We start from the raw sequence: 24,503 nt of genomic DNA on the forward strand, positions 1-24,503 counted from the left end.
GTGTGTTGCAAAGTCATAAAATCCAAGTTGGACCAATTAGCTAGGGGACACTGGGTTGCCTTAGTGCCAAAGGAGGGATTCGCTGTTTGCCCTGTGGTAATTATAGGTTAGTTTACTTGCATGCAGCCATAGTCTGCAGTTCCGTGGCTGGTGCATGGTGATGGTTCCCCCCTCACCAGGTACCAGTTTTCGGTTGTGTTTAAGCGGACATTGGCCAAACTAGGTTTGGACAGGTCCCAGTTCGGCAATCATTAATTTATAATTGGGGCCGCCACATCTGCAGCGGTGGCTGGCTCTTCCAGGCAGGCCATCCAAAAGCTTGGTAGGTGGAAAACGAAGGTATACAAACGTTATGTGCGGCCTGCTCTTCTCACCTAATCTTTTCTTTCCTGGTCTATATACTGCTGCAGTGGCACAGGGTTTCGGCTGCTTGGGCCATTAGAGGATTGGGCGTGAAGGGATTTCACCATTTTTCCTCTAAAAAGTGGGCCTGATTGGCACTTGGCACCACAAGGTTTTATGGTTTTACCTTTGTCTGTGCTCCCGCTCACCCTTTTTTTCTCTTTTCGTCTCGTGAGTTGTGCTCTCTTGGAATGTTGTGCTGCTGTTTAAGCTGAGTGTAAGAGATTTCTTCCCTGGTCTTTCTTTAGTTCTTTCTTTTTAATTTTCCTTTTCAGGATGCTCCTCGGAGTTCCTACTCCTCATGCTGGTAACATATTGCTAATATCTTGGTGCGATAACATATTGGTTTTCTTTCCTGCCTTACAGACCATCGGATCCCACTGCGGATCTGGGTGCTGGGACACTCGTATATTCATTGGGCTGGTTTACATATGGCAGCTGGGGATACCTCTCCCATTGCAGGGTCGGTGGTTTTGCAGTGGATAGGTCGTAGGGGTTATTGTAAACCCAGGCCATTGTAGGCCTGGGTTTACAGAGCTCCTGGAGGCTAATGTGGCTAGACTAAGGGTTCTCCATGTTCTAGTGATACATCTAGCGGGGGAATGATCTGGGTTGTGGTAAGTCGATTGATTTGATCCTACAGATTCAGGACTACCTGGCTTGGGTTCATGCCTCCTGGCCTTCCCTTGTCATCTGCTGGTCTGATATGGTGCCAATCAGGATTTGGCATTCCTTTCCTGATGTGCTCGTGGCGAATGAAGTGAGGAGAAAAGTTAATTCCGAAGTTGGCCGTTTCATACACTCTATAGGTGGCCTGCGAATTGAGCACCCGCAGATTAGATTTCAGAACCCCTCGAAATATAGGGGGGACGGGGTATATTTGAGTGATGATGGCATAGTTTTCTTTGTTCAGGATATATATGAGGTTTTGGCAGCGGCAGGTGTAGGTATGGTGGCGGGCCACGGATCTTAAAGATCCGGGCATTGTCGGAGAGTTCAGTCGACGGCCAGTGGTTTGGGCTGACATCTCTCTTCTTCATCACCATATTTAAATATATTATTTAAATTTGCCACACACAGGTCTCGTGTCAGTTATATAAGGTTATAGTTAAATAAGGGTTTGAAGGTAAAGGAATATCAGCCGTTAAGCCTTTTAACACACTTGGCAATCCAGCCACACTGACTTGCACCCATAGCACACTGATTCTTATATATTAACTAAATTTCTGTGGCTTCTGTGGCTTCTATTTCTGCCTTCTATGCTTCTAATATTACAATAGATTTTAGAGTGCTGTATTTGTTAGATTTGTAATTTTATGTTAGAAGGGATATAGATAAAATCTCCAATTATTAGAACAGCCTTATCTATTTCTTATAACTTAATAATTTTAACAATAAGATTTATTAATTACTGAACTTTTTTTAATTAAATTTATAGATCAAATATGTATATATTATGTCTTCTCTGCACCTGAAGAATATAGTTTTTTTAAATTTTACCAACACAAATGGATCTAAATTTATAAGATTGAAAGTTGTGTTTAATAATATATGAATATATGCAATTGAAACGCCATTTGGTATGGGGTTGGATACGTTTTAACGGTGACGAAAAGGAACACGGAGGTGTTTAGACAACTAAAATCCGAATTTATGTAAAAAATATTGAAATATAAACAGACTTACCTCAAAAGAGACGCTGCAGATCTCCAATCGTACCAGCATGCTGACCGCAAGTTATTCCGAATGAACAGCTCTCCAGCACTACAGTTTAACATCATTGCGACCTCTATGAATGTTAATTTAAAGCGTCAATGTCGGGTTAAGTGTATTAACACTTAACCTGCGGAGTCCCAACATTTCCGCTTTGAATTAACATTCATAGAGGTCGCGATGGCGTGAAAATGTAGTGCCAAAGAGCTGTCCATTTGGAATAACTTGCGGTCAGCATGCTGGTGCGATCGGAGATCAGCAGCGTCGCTTTGGAGGTAAGTCTATTTATATTGAAATCGTTTTTTCATAAATTCGGGTTTTAGTTGTAGGTCTCCTCCGTGTCGAAATTGTGGTAATCGTGAAAACAATTACCACCTTTGCTATGTGAGTACAATTAAAACAAGAGAGTTACAGAATTAACATTGTTATATATGAAAAGTGTGCTTTACAGGTTTTTCTGTTGGTTCTATGGCATGCTTTGTTTTCTCTGAAATGGAAAAATGTTTTCAGGTACAAGTAACATGTATAATATACATTCACGCAATCTAGTAGTTATCTGAAGGTCTGATTGATTACAGGATGGTTTTAGCCCATCCACTTGAAATTGCTTTACACACAGACACATGGGAGAAAAATAAACCTAAAAATTAAATTAAAACAATCATCATTGACTACTTAATGAAAGGCACCTTAAAGGAGATTGCTACACTGAATATCTGCCATGGATGAATGAATCACTTATCATCACCATAATACAATTTCCAGGAAATAAATACAAACTATACTGGTCACTATACATGTTAGCAAACAGAAGGAGCATTGACCAAAATGCTGGGAAAACATTGCAGTAAGCACATTCTGTTTTATGCCGTGTTTCTACAAACAATCAGTAAGGAAGTTAAGTAGGTATAAAAACCCTGTAAAACAGTTTAAAGGGTTAGTCTCACATTACTGATTCAGAAGCTCCTACCTCTGCAATTTGGAAGAGAGCTGCTCCACATTCCATTGCTGCGGCATTGTGCTTGAAAGGATCCCTGTAGCATATAACCTATGTTACATGTGAAGTTAACAATATCATTTAAATTAAATTCACTTCCATTTGTAATTCCATGGGCTGGATTTCCCGGGTGTCCACAAGTGATGGCTGAAAGAAGAAAAAGACAAAAACATTCCTAAATGTTAAAATCACACTTGGTTGCTCTTTGTGCAGGATCATAGAGAAGGTATTAATATCGATTAGGCTAATGTAGGTTAGATTCATTGAAAACATTTTTTAACTGGGTGGTAGATGTAATAACCCTTTAGGGTTTCATCATATTATTTAAAAGAAAACATTACTTTCTATAAAATGTTGCAAGTTTGTAATTAACTGTGCGATCTACTTAATTTCAACTAGGTTTGTTAACTTTAGTCTACATAGGTAAATAGATGATTGTCCAACACTGTAGCAGCCCTGTGGCAGTCAATCATTTTGATTACTACTTAAGCTTTTGTTTTGGCTGTGTATTTGGATATACAATGTATATACAAACCTGGATGACAAAGCTATATAATTGTACAGTACATAACAAAATTTATAAGAACAGTTAACAGCCATGTCACACTTTAATACTGGTCAAACCATGTGACCTTTCAAATTGTGACGTGAAATGTTTTACTAAAGAGGAAAATGACACTACATTGTTGGTTTATGTATGTGATCAGATAAATCGTGGCCAGCAGACCATAAGCATTGGATTGGATTTGGGTATTCAAGATTTTTTCACTGTAGACAATAGTTGCAGTGGGGCCATTTGTACCGTTGGATGCCAACTCATAGTTGGCCCTGTTTCACATAGGCAAAAAAACCTTTTATATCGACTTTCTGAATACTGCCCATGTGCAAAAGTCCATATATGGAAAAGGACGTGGCAGAGTATATTGCAGTGAGGAGTGCTCCATGGCACAAAAAGTTTGTTAGTTTAGCTGTGTTTTAGTTAATCGCAAAGATATCTTGCAAAATACCATGAATTATTTACTTAGCTATTAAGTGTAAAATATATAATATAATATAAAATATAAATATAATATAAAAGTGTCTATATAAAAGAAAGCAATCTTTCACATTGTGCTATACTGAAATTAAGTGCTGGGCTATATGAGAACAAAAAGCCTTTGCAAAGCAGAATGGAGAAAACAGCTGTATGAATCCATAAAACACAATGTGCTCCATTCTGTACAAGCAATATTTTCTGAGCATTAATTGACCTCCTAAGTAATGGAAACTTGCCCATATGAAACAAATATTCCGTTCCCTACTTTACCTTTTTGCTTTATGTCAGGTTTAGTAAAGTTACAGATTGGTGCAAAGGAAATGGAGCGGTTCAAAGTAGTCCTAAAGGAGACAGATTCCTTTACTGTAAAAACTATTATTGTTTCTGTACCTATGTAATGACTGCACTGTACCCTTGTGTGAATTACCCATATGCTGTGATGATTTTATATCCAACCATTCAACCAATCAACCCCAAGAGTTCAAATTAATTAGTTTAAGTCTACCAAAGCAATATGGCCGAAATAAAAAACCTGCTCAGCTCTAATTTACCTTACTTTACGTGTTGTCTGTTCCTATGAGACTATCAAGGGATAAAACACATTCTTTTTATGTTGTTATCACCATAAGAGCAACATTTTTATATTAGTTAATACATCATTTTTATATTATTGAATGAGTAATTGTATGCATATTAATTTGTATATTATATATTGTACTGCAAGGTAAACCTTTTTTCTGCTGACATGGTTAACTTCTCTACACTTCACAAAATTCGTATTTTAAGCCATGCTTCTCTTTTTCTACTTGGCTACCCTAGGAAATAGTGCAATCAGGCAATTGCTTCCACATTTCCTATGTGCCTCATACAGATGTATACATGCAATCTGATTCATTCAGATTCAGTGAACTATACACTCTTCGGAAATTATATCAATATGTTACTTGCTTGAATCTTAAATCTGAAAATGTAAAAAAGAAATATAAAATGAACTGTATGAAAGTAGAATAGCAAAAAGCACACTCTAATACGCATCACAATCCTTTTGAAACAAATGGAGATAAAAGCAGAGTCCTGCAGAGTGGTGCAGTCAAAGATTAAGTGAAAAGCACACAACTGTAAATAAAGTTATTTCTTTTGAAGTTGGGCAGAAAGTTCTGTAATAAGAAATTTGAAGAACACAGATCCTCTGGGAAAGTCATATATTGTGCCAATGCATACTCTACCTGCCAGGTTATTCAGATAATAATACATATAACCAAACTACAGTAGATACAAAAAAAAGTAACATACATAACAATAACATTTAAAATAGGAAAGAGTGTTTAATATTTGAAACCACTTAAAAAGACATCAGTAAATTAGAAAATGAATAAAACAATTGTAATTATTAATCAAGCCATAAAATGTTTTGTTAGATTCATCCACACTTGTTAGACTGTACATTTACAGGCACACAATCACATAATTGGTTTTATATATATATATATATATATATATATATATATACACACAGTATGTTTGTTGTATGCTTAGGTTCAGTTAACCCAGGTCTAAATGCTAATTTAACTGTAAATGACCTGTACGCACATTTAGCTGGCACCAAAGTAGTGTTCCACAGGTTCACAGAACAGTTCTGCTTATACAAAAATTACCTGCATGGAAGAGTTGTCATAATTAATCCTTTTCTATCAGTATATGCAAGAAGATCTAAGAGTATTTCTGAGCTAGACGAGTTGAAAATAATTACAGCATGAATAGAAAAAAGTGTTATCTGTCTACAACAAATATTTTGGAAGTTGTATTCAATTTTTTTTTTAATCTATTATCTTCAGGAAATTAATAGTAATTATGCATTAAAATGTGTAGAAATATGTCATGTTCAAGTTTGTACACTGCGAGGCTGTGATATAGATATAGATAGAGGTATAGATGTAATTATATTATCACATGGAATCATTTTTATTTAGTAAGAATTTCAATTAGGATAACATGTAACGGATAAACCAATTGTAGTTTACTGAAATATTTTATACTTAAGCTTCCAAAGTACAATGTACACTCATCTTGAAAATAAGAAGGATATTAAAATTCAACCCATATATATCTATATATATATATCTATATCTATCTATATATATATATATATATATATATATATATATATATATATATATATATATGTATGCATTGATGTACCTATATAGAGCTCTAGAGGTCCATGTTAGGAGCAGGGAGGAACCATATGCAATATTGAGTTTTTACATAGAAGGCAACTTAGCTCAAAAATGGAGCGGAGTTGACCTTCGCAACCTCAGAGGTGACTGAAGAATTCAGCATATGAAGAGAGCAGTGGAGAGAGAAGTTAAACACATGGCATGATTGTGATTAATCTCATTATTATGTGTGCATGCCTTTACTCAGGCCTAATTATGCCTCTGGACATGCCCCCAATGAACAGTCCTACAAAATTATTAAAATAATTGGAATGTTGCAAAAGCAACCAAATTATAATTAAACACAAATTTATTTGTTTAGAGACTCCTACTCTACCAGAGACTGCAATATTATGAATTCAATTTTATAGGTGCACTATAAGGAATATTTATGAATTGTCCTAATCGTTTTAAGTAAAACTATTGCATTTTTTATTTTGTTTGTTAATCTTATGAGTTTTAACTTACTTCATCACACACACACAATAATCTACTGCTGGTTAAATGGTAGATAATACTTACAGACGCAAACTGGCGTTTGTCCCGACCATTTATGATCCTGAAGGCATATACGAACAGATGTGCCTACTAGACGAAAGCCAGGATTACACTGGTAGACTACAGTGTCTCGATAACTGAAGCCATCACCACTTATATGCCCATTTACAATAGGATCAGGAGAACCACAATGGCCAGCTGTAAAGAAGTACAAAATATGTATAAGACGATGTCAACTCCTACACATTGCAAATGAAAGATGCAAAAAAGTGCTTTATCAATAATCCTTCTTTTCAAAGGCAATAGAAGGCATTTATGAACACCGGGGCTCAGGAAAAACATATGTATCATATATAGCCAAATATTTATTTTTATTTTATAAGCTGAACTTGAATTACAAATACATTCTCTGTTATAGTCTTCTTTATTGTTATGGTTGCAGACCATTTTAATGTGCACCAGTTATTATAAATTTGTTGTATGCTAACGTTTCTGTAAAAACTTCAAATATTTGGATATTTATGTACATTTAGGGAATAAGCATGAGAATAGTACATAGCAAAGTATATAGCATATATATTAGTATTACATTACATCAACAAAAAGAGAACATGGACATTCAAACGCTCAAATTCTAAATGCTCTGAAAACTATCACTACATCTCTGTATAATGTTTATGTTAGTGTCTAACATATACTTTCTATGATCCTCACATTTATGGAAATATACCGTATTGCTTCAGCTCTGAGACGCATCTTTTTCCCAATATAAACATCTCTTAAACCGGCGGCGCATCTTAGAATTGTGGGTGTGTCTTTAGTCTTTTATTTTATTCATAGGACTCATTCTAAGGGTGTGTCTTACAATCAATGGTGTCTTAAAATCGAAGAAATACGGTATATGGAAAAACATAAATCAATGTAGATATATATATTCAACAGTTTTATTCAGTCTGTCAGAACATATTGTGGTTTACATGAAAAAATGCAAATAGTCAAACTCATCTCCACTTTCAGCCCACATGTCCCAGCAGCCATTACAGCAACTGTTTGCTGCCACTTCTGGTGCCACTACTGAGTATAATGATAGCTGCCTTATATCATAGTGAGAACAGCAAAGAGCCATAGGCTACACGTGAGCTACACACTATCTGTCTGAAGTACAATTCATTTGATACATGTCTGTAATTGAACCTGATCCATAGTTAGGCAACCTGTGGCACTCAAGATGTACTGGAACGGTTGTAGTCCCACAGCAGCTGAAGAGTTACCTTTGATCTGAATTGTTTAATGCATTCCACATGTACCACTTTTATTTCACTCTTTTGGTCGTGAGACATGAATACTGGAAATAGCATTTATGTATCTGGCAGCATTTGCTTTATGGCGTAATGCCCACATCAGAGTTTTTCCGGCGGCTCATTTAAAACTGTAAATGTATGCTATATGTGTTTGATGGAAGTGACATCACCGCCATCCACTTGCCAACCAGGAAATGCTGACAGGAAATACGGAGCTGCCATCTTCAGTTCTCAGTATGTACCACACAGTAAAGACATGTTCTTACAGTTCGCCAGCCTCTTCTTCTTGATTTTTACTCAGACAGTTTTTCACTAAACATATAAGAAATGCACATACAGCATTGCAATTAGTTCAGATGCATGGCTGCAAATTTACCATTTAATCATATAGCAGTGTCTAATCAAACTGCAATGCAGCAAGCATATTTCATATGTCTAATTTTACGTGTGTCTATTGTATGTAATAAGTTATGTATTATTTAGATTGTAATCTCTTCAGGACAGGAATATCAAGTCTAATGGTTTTTTTATTTGATCTTGATTGTCCTAATTGTTTTTATTTATATATAAATATTTATTTTTGTATTCATTCATGCATGTGTTTATCAGTATAAATAAAGGGTGCTTATTGTTTGATTCACATTTGATCTCTGTGGTACTTTACCATTGTGCAAGTGAAATTAGCTTTACAGCAGGGCCTGGTTATCCTCTTGGGGGAGTGCAACACTTTTATGGATGCAAAATTGTGACAGGAAGAGGCATAAACTAAGATTCATTTTAAGATATAAGAGACTATTTGTTCCCCAAACTAAAAATAAAATATGAGCCAAAAATATAGTAAGACTTTAATCTTAATGTATCCCCCCTCTCCACCTTCACACCGTCACCCTCAGAAGTGCCTGTTCACTGGTATTGATTAGCTGCACAGTATCTCTTTACACAGTACTCCTTCTTTAATTCTCTGTATCTGTTTCCTTGCTATGTAATATGCACATTTAAGTTTCCTTAAGGCTATTATCTTTTATTAAACTGTGTACCATCCCTCAGCTATTATACTTCAATGTGTAGTGTTTTGCGTTTGCATATCATGCAAATACTCAGTATCTTCAATAGATGTACCCATGCTGTATAATGTGGCATGGCTAACTAAATAAACTAAAAAATAAATAAAAACTTTTATATACACTACAAACAGTAAAGAAATTAAAGAAAAATATATTTACCTAGACATCGAGTTTCAATGCCACTCCACAGACCATTAGCCAAACATTCTCTTACATGGGAGCCAACAAGTGTGTATCCAGTGTTGCAAGTAAATATTGTTGTTGCTCCATAAACATTCAAAGTTCCAATCCTGTTACCATTTGGAGGTGTAGGTAGATCGCCACATGAAATAACTGTGGAAATAAAAAGAAAAAGCCAACTGTCTCTTTATGAAGAAAGGGTGCCTTCAGTATATCTATCTCATAAGCAAGCCTAGGGGATGGGGATTAGAGGCGCCCAGAATCATCCCTCTAGAAAATATTTACTGATTACACTATGAAGAGAAAGTGTTACTTTGACTTTTGTAGGACATCTAAGAACGTAATCCATTTCCCAAAGCAGAATAGATAGTTTCTTTATTTTCAAAAAATACATTTTAATTTGAATCATCAAAAGTGCAATAATACATGACATTAGTAGAACAAAAATAATTTTGGATTTACAAAATCTAAAAAAATATTCAGAATAAATGATTCTTTTTTTCAATTATTTATAGATGAAAAATCAAATCAAATCAATTCAAACTTTCAAATGATATAATGTATATAGACAGGGAAGACAGTTTAATTTTGCAACTGTATAAATCATTGGTAAGATCTCATCTTGAATACGGAGTAAAGTTCTGGGCACCAATCTATGAAAAAGATATTAAGAACTAGAAAGGGTTCAGAGAAGGGCGACAAGATTGATAAAAGGTATGTAGTCATTAAGTTATGATAAGGTTACCAAGTTTAGACATGTTTACTTTAGAAAAGAGGCATCTAAGAGGGGATATGATTACTATGTACAAATACATTAAGGGTCAATACAGAGAACTTTCACGGGAATTTTTTACCCCAAGGACTATACACTGGGCATGCGGTTACCCCCCAAGGTTAGAGGAGAGTAAGTTTTTACAACCACCAAAGGAAATGGTTCTTTACAGTAAGGGCAGTCACAATATGGAATTTACTGCCAGGAAAGGTTGTGATGGCAGATTCAATTGATATGTTTACGAAAGGGTTAGACAAATTTTTAGTGGAAAAGTGTATCCAGGGAAACAATTGTTAAATAAAATGAAGGATAGTAGTGGATACAGGGAAAAAATTGGGACTGCAATATTGGGTTTGGAGGGACTTTTCCCGATTGAAACAGATTGGTGGTTGGGTAATTAATTGGATCAATTTCCAAATAAAATTTAGGGATTGAAGATCCAGAATAGGTTGAACTTTATGGACTGGTGTCTCTTTCCAACCTCATCAACTATGTAACTATAATGAACATTTGAATGTAAAGAATAAAATGAATGGAAATATACTAAAGCAAATCAGAGATGAATGTTATTTGTGTTGCAAAAAAAAAATTCTTCCACGGGAACCACATTTCTGAGAATTTCTTATAGAGACCTTGGTCAGACAATACTCTATGTTTCATCAAACACGTTCCCCCACTCCCTCCCCCCATGAGGCCGACAATGTACACCAGGATGAGGCGACTGTGAGTCCAATTATTTTTAGCAGTAATTCACTACAAAAGTGAAATTCATTTTATATGCTATATGTAACATGATAAAAGGGATATTAAGCTTACATGTTTTACATGTATTTTTCTTGCTTTATCTAGCAAGTGCAGGTATATTTTCAATGAAAGTTTTAAAGCACATATTTACACATATTCACATACGCTCTGCTTTTATTTTTAAGAATCCGGAGCATTAGACAGATAAGTGAATGTTTGCAAATTACTAGAAACTGTTGTACAAGACATAGATAAGAAAAGACAGCTTAAATATAGATTATATATTGTTTTTTTCTTTGCTAAAATATATAAGCAATATATCTTTATAATGTAAGCATTAGATGTATGTATATATGCAAGTATGTAAGTATGTATTGTGACAAAGAGATGGGTTTGCCACAGGCCTCTAACAGAGGAATCAGCTATTCAGCTGACAGTCTGCAGGTAAAGGCTACAGACCGGCTTACACACAGGTATAACAGTACATCTAGGTTCAGAGCTACATAGGTGTAAGACAAGTGTGCCAAAGTTAAAATATAAAATGTGACTTAACTTACATAGTTTAAAAGTGTCTTTCCATGGCTAATAGCAAGGCTGACAAGGTGTGTCTGCATTGAAGATTAATTACAGAGCACCTGATGAGACTGTTTGCTAAAGGCAAAGTAGAGAAGTGCCTGTCCATCAAGCCAGGGCTGTGGCAGGAGCGTCACGTATATAAACCTGAATTGTGCACTTGTACTTTGTGACCAACGCCAGCTAGTGGCCAGTGACCAGAGATGGAAACTGGGGTTAGCCAGTGTTAGGGTGCCTGGTGTCATTCTGACAAAGTATATGCTGGTTATTGTTATGGAACAACATAAGCAGTGTTTTCAACTAGAAGTTGTCCCGGTGTACATCACCAGAAGGGTGACTGTGTCACTAGGGGTCTAAGAAGTGGGATTGCCAAGTGCAGCCAAATCACAGCTGTCCACCCAGCGAATCAGAAAAAGATAGTGAGTGGAATGTATTGAATACTACTATCCCACACCAAACTGTTTAAAGCTGTCACTTGCAGTGGGGAGATTGCTGTAGCAAATATTTTGTCTGTGGAGAGACAGAAAGGAGCAATATTACTGTGAACTGTTCAGCACCTATTTTGTTTTGCAAAGAAAACAAAAGGTTTTCAAATTGCTGAGCATTGTAGTGCCATACCTTCTTTATTCACTGAACACAAATATTAGAGCTGGAAAATAGGATATCACCTATTGAATGCTGAATCCGCAATATTGATGTAAAAAAAATCACATTTATTGATATATAAAACAAATAATACATATATATCATGGCACTGACACCATATACCACAAAAAATAAAAAAAAATATGAATAAAATAATTAATAAAAAAGCATAATAAAAAATATATATAATATGTAAGAATCCTCTCACAATGAATGATTTGGGATTAGAATCCGTAATACTGAAAAAGTTATATTTTTGTTGACAATTGATTAGAAAGGAGTAATCCTGTCATGCTGTTCCCAATCGTAAAATAGGCTTATAATAAAGTGCCAACAATGCTGTAATATCATTAGTGGAATTAGTGGAATATTGAAAGTCCACAGTAAATATCCAATGTAATAAATGAACAGAGGAAACCAAAAATAATAGAAACTCTATCTCCTCAGTCCGTGAAATAGAGGTGCACAAACACGGATCCGGACCGGTCTGTCCTGCAGGTAATGGCGCTCACTTGGAAAATCCCGTAAATTAGCAAATAGTTACAAATGCACAATGTTACTTTCCTGGTCCGTTGGTAATGTCCAGGTGCTGTTAATGCCGTGGTCCATTCGTTTCTATAACAGAGTGTGTTATATGAAGGAAAAGAAAAAGCATTGGAGGCGCTTAATGAAACTGCAGAGAGATTGCAGCAGTGAGAGCAGGAAATTGTGGGTTTTGAATCTTTGAAAGATGAGTTGACTGTGTTGCAGAAATTGTGTGAAGAAAGAGAAAAAACAGTGGGGGCTCTTAAGAAGATTGCAGCAGAGAATTTTCTATTTTAAAACAAAAGATTGTCATGGTTCCACAAGAGGTGCACACATTAGGAGAGCTTTGCTACCATATAGATAATGGTTTAAATAAAAAAAACATAGGTGAGCAGGTAGTAGAAGTAAGTTGAAACTGTCTGAAATAAGATAGTATAGATAAGTGTTTTATATATATATATATATATATATATATATATATATATATATATATATGTAGATATATTAAAATATATTTTATTTGCATAAATGTATCACATGGGGAAGTAGTTAAACAAAAAAGTTTGTATGTCTAATTTTATAATAAATCTAATGATATTACAAGATGGTTGTAACTAGAGATGGGCGGGCTCGGTTTCCTTGAAACTGAACCCACCCGAACTTTGGAGTTCCAAGTACCGAGCCGAGTCGGCTCAGTACTATCGCGCCTATTCAGATTCCAAAACGAGGCAAAACGTCGTCGTGACATTGTCAGATCTCAGATCTCGCGAGTTTTGGAATCAATAAATACTCGCCTACATGGTGATCTAGCGTCATTTTAGAGAGGCACAGAGAGAGAGAGAGAGAGAGGTCACAGTATAGAGCAGGCAGAGTGATAGAGTAGAAATAGGAGGGTGGTAATTTTTCTGAATTTGCACTACAAAGTGTTTGGGGTCTTATATACACCCTTATAAAAGAGCTGATTTTTCTGAGTGCTGAAATCCTAATATAGCACTCTTTTTTTCTGAATTTGCACTACAAAGTGTAGGGTTTAATATACAGCCACAGATGAGTGCTCAGTTGCTAAGAGTCAGTAAATAAGAGGAAGACAAGCAGGCTTGTCTATAGAATTTGCAGGCAAATTCTACTGCGCTATATAGATAACACCCAAAGAGAAGAGCTACATTGCTCCATTGCTAAATGTAATTGCTGAAATAGAAATTATAGGCCTTAAAATGTTGTGCTGACTCATCTGCATCACCACTAGGTGTCTTGGGAAAGCTAAGTTTTTTCCGAGAAGCAGTTGCCAGAGAAACTGAAGGAGTAGACGTAATTACAAGATGTTGATAGCTCTTGGATCCAGCTTCTCCTGCATGTCATTGTCATTTTTTAAAAGTTCTGTAACACCAAGTTGATTGTGTGAGCAAAACAAGAAACGTGATGGAATCCCCCCCCCCCCCGCTGCAATGCTCTAACAATATTGGTGTCGTTATCAGAAATCACATATCTTCTGGAGAGTCCAAGCAGGATTAGCTATGTTGCAATGACATCCCTTACTTTTTGTAACAGATTGTCAGCTGTATGCCTCTAAGTGAAGCCGCTGATACAGAGTAGCCTACTTTGGAAAAATATGACGTACTTGGGTACATGCTGCTGCAATTTCCTACATGCTGTTGGAGAATGGCGGTAAAGTCCAGAAATTTTTCCAGCCACAGACAGCATCTCCTGCACGTCCCTTTCATCATCCTCATCAGCAGCAGCTAGTTATATAGCGCTAGGAACTGTGCTGCGCTGTACAGAGTAGATGAGAACTAAGCAGAAACCATTATAAGTTATGTTAGTTAGGTAGATAGTTATAAGATATAGTTATAAGTTATGTTAGTTATGTAGAGAGTTATAAGATATAGTTATAAGTTATGTTAGCTCACATCAGTCCCTACCCCATTTAACTTTGCCTTGATTAAACGTGTTTTTTAATTTACCAAGGAAATTTGTGTTTTTTACATTTTGGTTTCCCTCACTTTAAAAACACTAGGTACCTCAGTCTTTAACATAGGCTTTAGCAGATGACGTAGAGGCATTCCTATCATCAGGACTGGTGCCAGCAGCTGCTTGGTGCTCTGGTCTGTTCTCGACTAATGTGAATCCATATTGATGGCACAGTACAATTTCAGTACACTTTAAAGAACACTACCAGGCCTATTAATAATGCTATGGCACAATACAATGTGAGTGGAGACTTTGATAAATAAATTCAAGGCTGATTACTTCTGTTGACGCACTGAACACTGGCAACTATTTGGGGGTGAACTATGGCACAGTCTTTTGGGCAAAAGTATATGAAAATCATATTGTGACCTGTGAGGTGCTAAAAATTGACTGGAAATGACTGGAAATTAGTGTTATTGAGGTTAATAATAATGTAGGTACAAAATAATAGCTAAATTATGTCATTTTCACCAAAAAGTGGCATTTTTAAAAAAAAATGCAAAACAAAAACCAAAACCAAAACACGCGAGGGCGGTTTTGGCAAAAACCAAAACCAAAACCTGAAGGTAATCCAGATCCAAAACCAAAACCAAAACACGGGGGTCAATGAGCATCTCTAGTTGTAACAGATCAGGCTATAAAACATGGGTAAATGTAATTTACATTTGGTTAGACACAAAAACAACTGTGTAAATAGAACAAGTTTGTCACCGATAGGATTCCCAAACAAATGCCATTTAAACATCAAAAGCCAGTCCCAAAAGATATTTAGTGATAGAGAGATGAAATTGCTTCAAGGACAGTTTGAACAAATATTTAGGCCAAATATTATTAAACAGATATATACATTGAAAACACCCTTTGTAACCCTTTTTGTTTCAAGGACATCCGGAAGATAACTTAGAGGAGATTGTATTATGGGAAATACAAGAATATAGGAAACACATGGGGGCAAAATCAAAATCCTAGGTTTGTATAGGGAAAGCATGGTTATAAATATGAGACAGTATAAAGGTAGATCAGTTCAGTAAGGAAGTGAAGTGCAGGAGAAGTGATGTCAGTTGGAGCTGAAACAGACAGAAAGAAAGATCTAGGGATAAATGTATCAATCTGCGGGTTCTTCAACACCCGCGTGTTTAGCCTCTTCCGCGATTAAATTTCAAGCGGCGCTGCATTGTAAAGGGAAGTTAACCCTTTACAATGCAGCGCCGCTTAAAATTTAATCGCGGAAGAGGCTGAACACGCGGGTGTTGAAGAACCCGCAGATGGATACATTTACCCCCTAGCATCTAAAGGAAAGATAGATAGATATCCGTATATTCTTGAAAGGATACAATATGTGTATTAATTATTTAGGTGTTTTATGAAATAATTTTGTGTTTTGTAAATAGTTTAAGGAAGCATAAAAAATTAAAAGACTTATTATCATTGTGTTTTCTTATCTTGTAATTTGTATAACCGAAAATAAATATTAGAAAATAGAGCTGAGTTTTTATGTAAAATTATTCTTGGAATAATTAAAACTATAGATACATATATATTAAACTGTGTGTATATATATATATATATATATATATATATATATATATATATATATATATAAAAATAGTGTAAAGACAGCGGCGCTCAGTGTAAATAAAACAACACGTGAACAAACGTGCTCATAAACATATAAAACCACATACAGTAGGCTGCTTCACTTTTTGTACATCAGATTGCAGATGTAAACCTATAGATAAAAATAGAAAAGAGAGAAGCGCCAAACATAGTGTATTATCACCAATTAATTAGTGTAGGAATAATCATTCCAAATTGGCCCCATACCAGATTGCAGATGATAGATTGCGCATCTTTATAATATTCCACTGGAATCCAGAACTTGCCTCTGATTGGATTTCACACTAGGGCTCAAATGGAAATAGCAACACAATAGTGTAGTATATTCATGACAAGTGCATAATTTACAGAAAAAAGCGCACTGCCTCCTTGACGCGTTTCGTCCAAAATAGACTTTATCAAAAGGATAAGTATGTAAGTACTTACCCTTTTGATAAAGTCTATTGTGGACGAAACGCGTCAAGGAGGCAGTGCGCTTTTTTCTGTGTGTTCCAGCCAGCAGTGGAGAAGGAGTCTCTATCCTATTTTCGGTTTATGCTTGGACTAATTGGGAACTTTCTATCACAGATAAGCCTGCTTATATTTTATTCAATGTACGGGCAATATATTTGTCTTCTTGGAATGTGCCATGTCTATTAAATTTTACTATTTTTTATAAAATTATGCACTTGTCATGAATATACTACACTATTGTGTTGCTATTTCCATTTGAGCCCTAGTGTGAAATCCAATCAGAGGCAAGTTCTGGATTCCAGTGGAATATCATCAAGATGCGCAATCTATCATCTGCAATCTGGTAAGGGGCCAATTTGGAATGATTATTCCTACACTAATTAATTGGTGATAATACACTATGTTTGGCGCTTCTTTCTTTTCTATTTATATATATATATATATATATATATATATATATATATATATATTTATTTATTTATGTCAGGAAAATTCAGAATAGTCAGTGAGCCAAGATAATATACCTTTGTTTTTAGTAGATTTATTATCACATAGGTATATTTCTTGGACGGTAGATATATGTACAGCATTTTCCCTATAAAAACACATGAGCCAGTCACATGCACATACGTGATAAATGTGTAGAAATGTGTGATTGGACTGGATAATAGGTAATTTTTCCCTTTTAGTTATGAGCCGACCAATTGTAAGCCTGATATAATACATTTGCAGATATATATGTGAGACATATAAGATATATATTTATATAGATATATATATAAATACTTATATGGTAAATAGAATAATGATAAATATATGATTCCGTATTGGTCTGTAAAGGAACTTGTGAAATGCAAATTAGGGAGACTTCATCTGACTGTAGAGTGTGAAAAGTTTGAACAATTACTTCATGAGGAAAAAGACTCTTTCTTCTAGATACGCTGAGGAACGTGACCAAGCAGTGGCCTTGACAACCTCTCAGAGGGGTTTGGTGAACACCAAGGATGAGAGCATCCAAGTGGATAAACCAAAAGTCAATGGACTAAGAGGGAACACTGCTGCTAATCAAGGCCTAGCTGTAAGTGTGTCTGACTGGAGGTGCTTCAACTGCAGGAGCTTGGTCACTTTAAAGCCAGGTGCACTATACCCCAAAAACCCATGGACTGTTTACTTGCCAAAGCTGGGCCTGCTTTCTGAAGTTGAGGTTCCTGGAGTTCTGTAGCCAGTGGACCACTTAAAGTAAAGTGAATGTACAGGTAAACAATAAGGTTGTCCAGGCACTTGTGGATTCTGGGAGTGACTTTATGCTGGTTTCCAGCTCTATTCTGGCTGGAACCAAGGTATCGCTGTTGCCCAGAGTTATAGTGCGCTGCACACATGGTTTAACCAGGAGATAAAAAGGGCTCTTTTGGTCATCTGTCTTAGCGTCTAAACTTCCGTATCCCCTAGACAGTCGAAAACAGCATTCGCTGGTGACGTTGACTTTGCATGTCATCAGAAAAATTATGTAACTTTAAAGCATGTCTTTAATTTGTCTAGTAATGATGGGGATATAGCGAGACCTGTCAATACGACAGGCTTTATGCTATTATATATTATTAAAAATAATGTGCTATTCCAAATGGCTACTGTGAAAGGGAGAAAAGTAGAACAGCTAGTAGTTCTAAAGGTTCATGTACCCTTGAGTGTTGGGAGCAGCACACACTCAGGTTGGTGGTGGACATTTAGGGGAAGGGAGAACAAGGGAACAGGTTCTATGCAGGTTTTACTGGCCTGAAGTCTACATAGCTGTAAAAAGATTTTGTAGGGTTATGCTGGATGCCACAAAACCTATCCCACTACCACATTACAGCCACCATTAGAAAGGACTTGTAAGTGTCCTTTTACAAAAATAAGGGGCTATGAGTGGAGAGAAAGGGAGGACAGGCTGTTACTCCCATGGCCCGATCTGGTGACAGTCCACTCATTCCATTTTTCGTAAAAGTTATGAGTCACAGCTGGAAAATAAAGTGGGTCTGATTTAGAATAAGCAATTTTGCAATCCGAACTAGGTGTAAAATTACAGCTATCAAATTCAGGCTTTACTGGTGTATTTTAAGCTGTCATCTTGTTACTTTTACATGTGCATACTTCTCATGTAACTGACTTGCTTTTCCGATCAACCAAGATACATCTAACTCGAAATTCCACCTTATTTTACTGTGCATGTGTAGTAAAACAAAGTAGACTTTTGCATTCCGCAGTTGGATGTCGATTCAGCTCTAAAGCAGCCCCAAAGTGAGCAGCATTTTCTCCACAGATCTAGATGTCAGCTGCACTGTTCATTTGTGTGTGTGAATATCTGTGGTACATTCTGAATTTACATAAAAATGCTAACAATTATACTGTTTTCATATACCTCATCTTAGGATACTTTCAATAAATGGCTCCAAACTATACATAGCATAATAAATGTTGTGCTTTGCTTCCCTTTAAATCTAAAGCATTTTTATTTACCTCCTGTGTCAGACTTACAGGTAATAAAACATAGAAGAAATATGTTTCTGCAATAACAGTATGATTTCTAATTGCCTCAATAGTGTACATATTGTTCAGAAATGCTTCCAGTACAAAGTCATGGAGAATGGAATCAATAGTATACACCTCTATGCTGGGATGAATTCTCATTTGAAAAAGTACAATCACAAGAGGAAATAAAATTTTATTTATTCAACGTGAAAAAATTGATAAGAACTGTGGAAGCTGTCAAATTAAATATACTAGAATGAGTAAAAAATTGCAATGTATTAATGAAGTTAAACATGTTTACAGGATTTATTTTCATAAGTGAAGCAAAAGAGAAGAACAAAAAATTACAGTAAATATTAAGAAAAGGGTGAGTAGAAGGAAGAAAGCTAAAATAAAAATAAATATCTAAATAAATAAATGTGTTTTAAAAAGAAGAGTGGTGAACCTTATATTTCTTTTGTGTGGTTAGCTGCAGGGCCGTCATCAGAAATTGTGGTGCCCAGTACAATAAAGCAGGCAGGGCCCCCTCACCCCCCGATGACCCCGCCTGATGACCCCCCCCCGATGAACCAGGGCCATCTTTCCGACTGGGCACGATGGGCAGGTGCCTGGGGGCCCAGGGGAAAGGGGGCCCAAGGCAATGATATATATAATATATAATCACTGTTTACACACACACAAATATATATATATATATATATATATATATATATATATATGTGTGTAAAAAGTGATTATATATATAATATATATATATACACACATATACTCACCTTTTTTTACATAAAATATATATAATATATAATATATAATATTACAAGGGTAATATTATAGATTACAAGGGTACCCCCTGTACCCCCCTGGTTAGCTGTGTAGTGGGCAGGGGTGTTTTACACTGGAACACTTGGGCAGGGGTCAACACACTACAGAGATCACCACCTAAAAAGGTGGCATGCGGTGCATGGCCTAGCAGCCATCAAGGACGGTTGCATATCTGTGAGGCTCCTCTCCTACAAAAGGAAAATCCCTGTCCATCACCTCTAATTAGCAGAGGGAGAGATACCATTTCCTTTGACCCTCATCAACTAAATGCAACTTCCCCAGCACTAAGAAGCCAAAGGGATTGGCTGCTGTGATTGGGAAGCCCTAATATTTTGGCCTGCCTCAAAATCATGGTACTGGAGTATTGTGGTCCATTTGTCCTTGAAACATGGATAGATGGAGCATCAAAGAGGTCTCTTTTAGCCATCATGGTATCATGGTTGCTAGAAAAAGTATTTTTCAGTTCTGAATGTTGGCCATAAATTGCAGAGGGGTTTGGTCATTTCTGTTAAATACGATATGCCCAGCTCTGGCCAGCCTAGGGTCTGGTCACCTTATCATCATTTTATAGGACTCCACAAACATAGAACAGGTATGAGGCACATATGTGACTTTTGATTTATAATTGCAGTCAAAATCTACTGCAAGGTAAAAAAAATTACTGTGGATACCATCTTTTTGTCGGTGCTGGGGAAAGATGGTATGGGGGTTATTACTTTTTGGGTTTATATCTGTTAAAAGTAAACAGCCCAGCACAGACTAGCCCTGGGTTTGACTGCTAATAGGTGAGCACAATCTAGCAGAGAGGTAATTTGAAGTTTTCAAGTTTCTATAATTGACACTTTTTGAGGCCTCATTAATTATCTTAGCAATCACAGGAACAATTTTGGTGCTTCAGCACAGGTCACTGCATATGGCATTGTATAACAGCTTCTTGGTCATTCACAAACAGCTATACTGGTCTTATAATTAAACTCCTCCGCTCACATGGTTTGAAATGTCCTTCCTCACAGCCAACAAACATGGTGTGTCTCTGTCAGTGCAAAACACAGACTTGTGCTGCTGAATGAGATGGAGACCATACGCAGCTGATTATATAGATAGGCGTTTATTAATATTCTATTTGGTACACATATATAGATACCGGGTGTGTATAAGAACTATATCTTCTGGGTTTTCTGTAATACTCATTTGTCCTTTGGAGTTCTATACCTATCATATTATTAGACTGGGAATCCATATGCAAAGAAGTGCAACCTTTCTACAATGCTACTTGTAATATACTCCCAAATACTACACCAGAAGGCGCCGTCCTCCGCTTTAACTCTTCCTTCCACAATATATATATATAAATATATATATATATATATATATATATATATATATGTATATACACACACACATATATATATATATATATATATATATATATATATATATATATATATATATATATATATACATATATATATATATATATATACACATATATATATATATATATATATATATATATATATATATATATATATATATATATTTATTGTGACACCACTTGTAACATGGGCAGCCTTCTGATTATGCACACATGACAACTTTTTGCTTATAATTTGCTATTTTGCTTTTATTGTCAGCATGGCAAAGTAGCTCATGACAGTTCCACACACTTTCCTGTGACCCTAATGCTAAGTTGACAAAGCCCAACTCCTTAGTTTCTGGGCCAACTTTTTCGGCATAGGTGACCCTGCATGATGAACAACTCAGGCTTAAAAATTTTACACTCCTCCCACAGCCCTAGCTTGATGGAGAGGTGACACTCCCACCTAGTCTTTACAGAGGAGTTCTCTTCAGGTGCTCTGCTTGATTAGTCTCACTCCAGGCACACCAAGTCAGATGCTATCAACAGTGGAAACAGGCACCTCCAAACAATTTCAACATATGTAAGTTAAATCACACTCTGTACTATCATTTTGTCACACATATGTCCTCCACACATACATTTTTTTTAAATGTGACTTATATATGAGAAATTTAATGTTAAATAATGCTGTTTAAACTATCAATTTGATTTAAAAAAAGCTGCACATTCATTATTATAAAATGTGATATCCCTGTCCAAAAAACAAATCACTGACACCATACAACAACCCTAAGATATAAAGACATTTCAACAAACATAAAGAATGTGACAATGAATGAAAGATCATAGATAAAGTATAAAACAGTTAGATTTCTTTACAGCAAAGTATCTCTGAATATATAAGAAAACACATATATTTTACTACTTGTTCCTCTATTATCTTAAACAACATAATTTTTCCAATTACCAGTAAGAAAGATGCTAGTTTCTCTACCATATTACCCTATTGGAGCCATTTAGAGTTGGACACATGTATGTCTAAAGTGTACACATAAAATGTGTCCTGCAAAAAATTATGCACTTACATGTTAATTTAGAGTTGATCTGTTGGCTAAGATACATGCAACTCAAAATAGTGTATTCAATGTGTTTGCATGAAGATACATTTGAAGTGCATAAAGAAATGCATTAAGTGTATCATGATTCGGCTGCATACTAGAGATGTCTGTCATCACCATCAACTTGATGATGCCTGGTGTTTTAATACATAAATAAAAAATAAAATAGTGTAACCGGTCCAGCTTGTCATAGCCTTGTGCTGGTTGTGGCTTTTGCAGGGGACCTTACAAAATTTGTCAACCCCCCCATATAACCAGTAACCAGCCTATGAGCGCTGGTGCTTGGTTCAATTTTTGGGACACACACAGATTTATTTATTTATTTATTTAATGAACTCTTTTTTAACACTGCAAAGGTCTGTGGAAGGTGAGGTCACATTTAAAAAAATGATTTTTAACACTGCATAGATCCGTACGCATCTTTGTTCCAAGGGAGATATGCTTCCTTACAGTCATATCTGCAGATGCATCCACCTCATTTACTACTTACATTTACTGTATTTGGAATATTCCTACCCATCCCTCTCAGACATATGCATATACATATCTGGTGCACATGCACAGGACATAAATGCCAAAATCTATATTTAGCAAGCCTAACTATTGTTTGTGTGAATTACATTTTTGTCAAGAAACTTGAAGAGAGGGCCATGACATCAATGATCAAATATTAAGTTGCATGTATTGCTTGTTGTAAAAAAGCCATTACCTCTGTGGGTGATAAATAATTATGTTAATATAGTGGATAGGATGAAAAGTAAGTTTGAATTCATACATATTTGATCCATACCCGTACAACTTGGTTTGACATCTTCTCCACTCCATGTTCCATTAGCTCTACAATATAGTAGTCTCAAACCTCTAAGATAATAACCAGGACTGCAACTCAGCAAGACTTGAGATCTATATTCATTTAATGAACCTGAAACCAGCTGCCAGATGACGTGTTCAGAGAGTTGAGAATCCAAGCTTGAACAAGTAATAGCTGCAAAACAGAACAATAATTGAATATTAATATTTTCCTGAAAATACGCAATGTCAGTAAGACCTCTTTAAGTAGACAATATAAATATTTATAAGCAATAGAATTTTATGCTTTTAAATAAAAAGTATATATTATTGTAAAATTATATATGTATGTATTCAAACTGTAAAGATGCAAAAATAAGTGATGCATATAACATACTGCTGATAAATAATAATAAATATGTGCTTAGGTAGCCCAATTTTGGCTCCACATATATATATAGGAAGATGATGTCTGCATCATTTTCTTATTTTTATCTGAATGTTGCATGCTTAATTCTGCCAATCCCTAGTTTGTGGGCTACTCGCATCAATTAATTTTGAAATATGATGCAAGTGCCTTTCCAAAAAGAACCGTCAATATGTACATATCCTTACTTTCTTGGACTTCGTTTCATCTCAATCTATAATTTCTATTACAGCAACATCATAAAATTTCATTCACATAGAATGCACACAAAAATATAATATTATATGTATATGGAGCTTCTTAATTCACCAACTATTCAATATCTGCAATTACATTGCCTCTTTATGTTTTCAAAAGCATTTCCAAACAATACTCACTCATATTAAACATACAAAATCTGTACTCTATCTTGCTGTCTCTTGGACTTGCATTATGCACTTCTTTTTGAAAGTTTACGTTTGTATTCTCATTACTTTAATTGCATTGTACATTTTTGTGAAATGTCATCTTTATTATAATTATTTTGCTTTGTGAAAGCATTATTTTGTTCTTCTGTATTGTTAAAGGCTCCCTTCACTATAAAATGCTGGTCACATACACTTGAATATGTATTGAATCATGTATTCCCATAGTTATTTATTGAATTGTTAACAATAAACATGTACAGTATGTATATGACAATCAATCCAATGTAATCAAATGTTTATTACCTCATCGATAATCAGTCTTCTGTGTGGTCATCCAAAATCGTTTGGATTTAAGTTGATTGTGTGCA

General features: G+C 35.6%; 1 protein-coding gene across 1 annotated transcript in view; it reads right to left on the bottom strand.

Annotated features, from left to right (window-relative positions):
- Nucleotides 1-24,503, bottom strand: part of CSMD1 (CUB and Sushi multiple domains 1) — a 1,526,452-nt gene that overhangs the window by 109,836 nt on the left and 1,392,113 nt on the right. Inside the window, exons 51-54 of the mRNA XM_075202483.1 lie at nt 23,303-23,497; nt 9,387-9,560; nt 6,887-7,060; nt 3,086-3,259 (exon numbers count right to left, since the gene is read on the bottom strand). Of these exons, the coding sequence (XP_075058584.1) occupies nt 3,086-3,259; nt 6,887-7,060; nt 9,387-9,560; nt 23,303-23,497 (717 nt within the window). The remainder of the gene's footprint in view (nt 1-3,085; nt 3,260-6,886; nt 7,061-9,386; nt 9,561-23,302; nt 23,498-24,503) is intronic.

Source organism: Mixophyes fleayi, chromosome 3 (genome assembly GCF_038048845.1).
Source record: "Mixophyes fleayi isolate aMixFle1 chromosome 3, aMixFle1.hap1, whole genome shotgun sequence".
NCBI classification, from domain to species: Eukaryota; Metazoa; Chordata; class Amphibia; order Anura; family Limnodynastidae; genus Mixophyes; species Mixophyes fleayi.